The 5,778-nt window shown below is 39.9% G+C and overlaps 1 protein-coding gene across 1 annotated transcript; it reads right to left on the bottom strand.

The window, feature by feature from the left end:
* Positions 1–218: 218 nt before the first annotated feature.
* Positions 219–1,535, bottom strand: LOC127081343 (uncharacterized). The gene is made up of 2 exons (XM_051021609.1): positions 1,403–1,535; positions 219–1,288 (listed from the first exon to the last, which is right to left on the bottom strand). The coding sequence occupies exons 1-2, from the start codon at positions 1,533–1,535 to the stop codon at positions 219–221; spliced, it is 1,203 nt and encodes a 400-aa protein (XP_050877566.1).
* Positions 1,536–5,778: the final 4,243 nt, after the last annotated feature.

The following is a 5,778-nucleotide window of genomic DNA, read 5'->3' as shown; positions in this document are numbered from 1 at the left end:
AGAATGACTTCTAGCTGCTTGGTGCGGCTTTTCTCATCCTTTAACTCTTTCTTGCAAGCTTCTAGCAGACTTTGGAGTTTCTTGGTTTGTTCCATATGTTCGAGCTCCGCTTTGCTGGCCCAGTATTGAGTTTCAGCTAATTGCTTCTTCTTGGCTGTCAAGCTGGCATAAGTCCCTTTGAGTGTGTCACCCACTTTGAGTCTTTTGAATACCTCTGTTTACACCTCATCATTTACTTGACGAACCCTATCTCTCTTTTGATTCAGATTGAACTTCAAAGTTTCTTTCTCCAAAGAGATCTTACCAAGTCTAGATTTGAGATCAGCATTCTCTTTCTCTAGGGTCTTGATAACCTTTTTCAATTCATCGACTTCAGAATTTTGATGGTTCACTGGCTCAAGAGGCTTGACGTTCATGGACGGTTCAGGCGAAAACGACAACAAAATCTCACTAACTCTGTCTTTGACCCATCTAGTGTAAGCTTCCTTGGCAATGCAATTCTTCTTACCCATCTCCACTCTTCCTTGAGGATAAATTTCTCCCCAAGCCTTGACAATTTTCTTGACTAGTTCTGGTTCTTCGACCCCTTCATATAAGACGAAACCTTCTACACTCGTGAGATCAGGCTTGTCCACCATAGGGTATCCCAGTTGTCGTAGTGCTAACCTCAGATTATAATTGATCCCCCCTTTTGTACCGAGAAGAGGTACATTAGGAAAATCCCCACAATTGAGGATAAGCTTGACACCGTCGTAGATTCGAGAATACCAAGAAATGTCTTTGACATTCAAGGACATGATCCGTTGGGACCACTTCAAGTTATCTTTGTTCTCAACAAAAGGGCCTTTGCTGGGTAGATGCGAAATAAACCATCTATACATCAAAGGGGCACAGCAGACGATAGTCCCTTTCTTCTTTTGAGTCCTCACATGGATGGGGTAGTAAGTATCAACAAGAAGAGTAGGAATATGATTCTGAGTTAAGAAGATATGAATAGCATCCAGATCTACGAATTCCTCAATATTCGGAAACAATATGATCCCATAGATAAGTAGAGCTAGATTGGAATTGAAGGTCGTCCAACTCCCAGCTTCGGCGAAGGAAATAGCTTTATCCACTAGAAACTTGGAGGTGAAGCCATGAATTCCACCCTTAGGTTTCAAGTTTAATTCCACTTCCTTCTTTCCTATGTGTAGAGCTTCATCAAGGTCTTGATATTTGGGAAGTTCCAAAGTGCGAACGTAAGGCACTTGATTCTTATTCCTTATACCCAGAATGTGTGAATACTCTTCCAATGTATGTGCCAACTAATAATCTTGGAATGTGAAGCATCTCAGCGGAGGATCGTAGAATTGCACCAGAGTATGCACAACAGTGATGTTGACTTCGGTGTTCAGAATACCCAATAGGTTACCATAAGACGCCTTGAAATCATCTTTGAGTCCCAGGTATAAACGTGCCCCAAGTCCTCTCAAGACAACCAACTGAGGTTCCACGAACTTGTAATTGTGAATGTTCTTCCTCTCAGGATTCATGCTTCGCTTTGAATTCTTGGTAAACAAACTAGACTCTTGGATTCCTGGAAAAGAAATGCATATGCAAAAAATTTATCATGATGAATGATAATGTAATGATGGGATGATATAAGTCACATGGATTCGAAACACTGATATGTTCTGAACAATCTGTATGTGCCACATGTTATAAGTTCAAAGGTTCGATGTAACATGAGTATCAAGGTAGGTAGAGTCTATGGTTTCCTGCAATAAAAACCCATATCCCCCTCACAGGTGTGGACTATGCTCCAAGGTGGTCCCTTGAAGGTCTCCCAGAGTCATCGACTCGAAATGGAAATACCCTTCTGTAGTGAATACTCACAGGACTAAAGTACTTCCAAGTGAATCTAGTCTAGGTGTGGCTCTTGTGACAGCCCAACGCGTGAAACACACGACTATCCACGAGTCTAACCTATGTGTATACTAAGCTCGGTTACAGAGCTTTCCTCTCATGTAATCTATCCCAACCTAACAACAACACAACAGATAATGTCCATAGTATAAAACAATAGGAAATGCGATAAATAAAGCGAGTAAATTTATAAAGGTAAACACCTAAACTAGCAAGGGAACGATCTAAACTAGGCTCAAGTCCTTTTAGCAACTAGGAAGTACTCTAAGTAGTGAAGTATCCCCAGCAGAGTCGCCAACTGAAGCTAGCGAAAATATACCCGAATGTATCGCACGCTCGAACATATAACAGAGTTGCCATCAAACTTTATTTATCCCCAAAGGGATGGTAAAACATCGACAAAACCCAGGGGAAAGAGATATACTGGGTAAGGAATTCGGTTATGCAAGGGGAAGGTATTAGCATCCCAAGCAACCATGGTACTCCATGGGAACCGTTTTGATTGTTCTTGCTCGAACAGGTGTGATATCTAAGATTACTCGCAAAAGAATGGGAAAAGGAAAGAAAATAGATAAAGTGCTCGGTGAGGATTAGGGCCCTCATGCCTACGTACCCTCATAGTGCAATGAGGAATTCAGAGCTTCGTAGTTCAAGGAACTAGAAGTGGGAGATGGAAAGAATTGTGACCAATGATCGTGTTGATTCGCAAGTGCACGTATTACGTCAAAGTAATATAAAAGAATACCGATCTCACAAAGACCAATCGGCAATCTATCGATTACTATCGTTACAGAGTTTATCTAAGGCGGTATAAAAGAGATATTGGGTTTGCAAAATAATGGTAAATAATAAATGCAGGTAAAGACAGGTTGAATGTAATTCGCGTCAGTTAAGTGATGTTTCGATTGTCTAAATAGAACTACTCATGAGGCAATATTTTCTACTCTTGAAAAGAATCCATTTAACAGGAACTGTCGCTTTCGCGTATTCAGAACCGAGTTTACCCTTAAATTAAGGCCTTTTATTGTCACTTATAAAAGGTGCGCAAAACGCTAAAGTAGTAAACCTATTTTTAAGAAATGAGACTCGTAAACTTAGTTGAAAAGTGATTTTGATTTGGAAAGTTTACCCAAGGAGTTTACTGATTTTAAACCTATCAACGCGTCCGAAAACAGTTTCAAAAATAGCTTTTCCTTAAAGTGGTAAAGATTCCTAGTTACTAAGCCAGGGTGCTTTCGCACTCCTTGAATAATTAAAACTAACCAAGTTTGTTTTAGAAAACTCAAGTTAAAAATCAAAATAACCTTTTAAGTATTTCTACAGATTTCAATATGTGAAACATTACTTTAACCGCAGTCCTTACATTCTAACCTTTAAAAGATTTAGCCAGACATAGTAACACAAACAAACATAACAGTGTTAATCATGATGACAAGTTTGTTTTAGAATGTGAGGCATAGAGAGCGATTAAAGTGCGTAAAATAAATAAAGTAAAGCGAGTGCAGAAAATAAATAAAGTAAAGCGAGTGCGGAAAATAAATAAAGTAAAAACGATGCAGGAAATAAATAAAGTAAAAGCGATGCGGGAAATAAATAAAGTAAAAGCGATGCGGGAAATAAATAAATAAAGTGATGCGGGAAATAAATAAAATAAAAGCGATGCGGGAAATAACTAAATAAAGCGATCAATAAGAACCTGCTCCAAACGGAGGCTTCGATTCTGGTACAAAAATAAACCTCCGACTCCTGAAGCTAAAGACGACAGCAACTCGAAATGACCCAACTCAATCTCACAAAGGTGCGATAACCCCCCGATGTGACGGATTATCGCTATTACAAATGATAAATATATGCTTAGTGTTGAAAAACTAAGTTGGATGGTTAGAAAATGAAATGGAATGAGCTATTTATAGAGATTTTCAGCAGTTTGTAAAGACCATGGTGCTCTCCAACTTCTCCTTAGTGGGACTTAGTGGGAACGTGATTTCCAAAGGTGGCGCCCGCCATGTGTGTAAATGGGGTGGATCATGGGAACGTGGCGATTACCTCCTAGTTGAGGGCTGATGACTCATGGCTTCCCCTATAGCGGCCGTCATGTGCAACGCCATGTGTGTAATTTCGCCGAAAAACCCTAATTTTAGGCCTTTTCGCTTCGTTTCTTCCAAAAGAGTCCGAAAGTGCTAAATATCTGAAAACAAGAGAAAAGAGATCATAATATAAACAAAATGATAATAAAGTCCTAATAAACATGTGAAATCCGAGTAAAAAACATGGTGTAATTCGGTGTGATCAAATTCTCCCACACTTAAACCTTTGCTTATCCTCAAGCAAAACTCTTTATGGTTTATGCAAGAAAATCAATATCAACTAGAGTTTATTCGAGGCAAAAAGACTTAAAAGCTCGTTCAAGGGATTTATCGATAGGTACTAACGAATCGAACTAAGGGTATTGTAGTGACACTTCCCACAATTGCGGTCGTAGGCTTCGTTCCTATACAAATCAATCCACATTACCCCACCATACCTAAGCCTTCTTTTTGTTTTCTTAAAGTCCTTTGCATTCAAGTGCAATCACATTAAGCCCGTTATCCGTACATACTCATAGTAAAGTGACCGATTAGTAATTATGATCTTAAGCATGGGGCTCTGGTACATAAGTTGGTATAACCCTTTTATTCAACCTAATTTGCAGTTGCGGGGAATTGGATCGTAATCCATCCTACCAAGTTCAGCACCAGATACCTCTGAACCAACAAACAAATAGGCTTTTTATTTTTTATGTTTTTTTATCCTGCATGTTCCACATATGTTTTTATTTTGTTGGGTTAAATGACCGTGTGAGAGTCACCTAGCCCGGATTTTCATGCGATTTGGGAACAAAGCAGGATTTTTTTTTTGTGATCATTCACTTATTTTCATCGGTCCCCTACGTACAGCATGCTTAAGCCGGAGCTGACTGCTAGGATAAACTACTTAAGGACTTATTTGGAACAAAAACTGGGGCTACAGCGTATGGGGTATCGGGATCGACTCTTATAATCATGAAGCCTAAAGTGTTAAGACAATACCGATTTTTAGAAAAAGTTTTCCCAAGTCTTTTACATCCTATTACAAACCTGTCTTGTAGCCTGAATGTTCAAGATGTACTGGTTTCTTGGCTAAATTTTTTTGGTAAGGTTAAAGAAATGGGGGAAATAAGGATACACTTACACAGATGACTCGTCAGACACATGTTATTTTATTGAAAGGAAAAACAAGCAACTAAAATAAACAAAACATACTAAAAGTAAAGGAAAGCGATAAAAAGCAAATAAAAGATAAAGAAAAGATGAAAAGCGATAAAATCTCCTCCCACACTTAAATCGAACATTATCCTCAATGTTTCGATATGAGATAGGGTAGAAGTAACCTGGAAGAGAGAGAGAGAGAGAGAGAGAGAGAGAGAGAGAGAGGGAGAGAGAGAGAGAGAGAGAGAGCTAGGGGTGAGCACCGGTACCGTCACCGTCACCGCCCTGGTCAGGATGCCTGGGTCGACGACGTCTGGTTCGTGTACTAAGTCCTTCCTGCAGCTGCTGAGAGCGACCTAGGAGAGATCCTTGGGTGACCTCGATGAGAGCGAAGTGACGTTCATTAGACTATCACATGCATTGTTGCTCATTAGTGATCGCAAGCAAAGACTCACTGACAGTCTGATATGCTCGCTCACTACGCTGCTGGGAAGCTACCATAAAACTCATATTTTCTGACAGTTGTTGGTTTATGGTGTTCAGGAGGGTGTCACGTCTTTCCTCACGAGCCAGGTGCTCGTGCCATATCTCCTCGGTGATGTAGAAACCGGGAGTGGTACCTGCAAAAGGGTTAGAGGAAGAA

This window comes from Lathyrus oleraceus, chromosome 5 (genome assembly GCF_024323335.1).
Source record: "Lathyrus oleraceus cultivar Zhongwan6 chromosome 5, CAAS_Psat_ZW6_1.0, whole genome shotgun sequence".
In the NCBI taxonomy this organism is placed as follows: domain Eukaryota; kingdom Viridiplantae; phylum Streptophyta; class Magnoliopsida; order Fabales; family Fabaceae; genus Lathyrus; species Lathyrus oleraceus.
The sequence above is the reverse complement of the archived record's forward strand: the minus strand, read 5'-3'. Positions and strand labels throughout refer to the sequence as shown.

What these genes read in the sequence shown, in the direction of transcription:
- LOC127081343 (XM_051021609.1), bottom strand. Translation starts at nt 1,535, where the DNA reads ATGAATCCTGAGAGGAAGAACATTCACAATTACAAGTTCGTGGAACCT. An exon ending in GTCTTATGGTAACCTATTGG is followed by an intron (nt 1,289 to 1,402) that starts GTATTCTGAACA and finishes ATACATTGGAAG; the next exon opens with AGTATTCACACATTCTGGGT.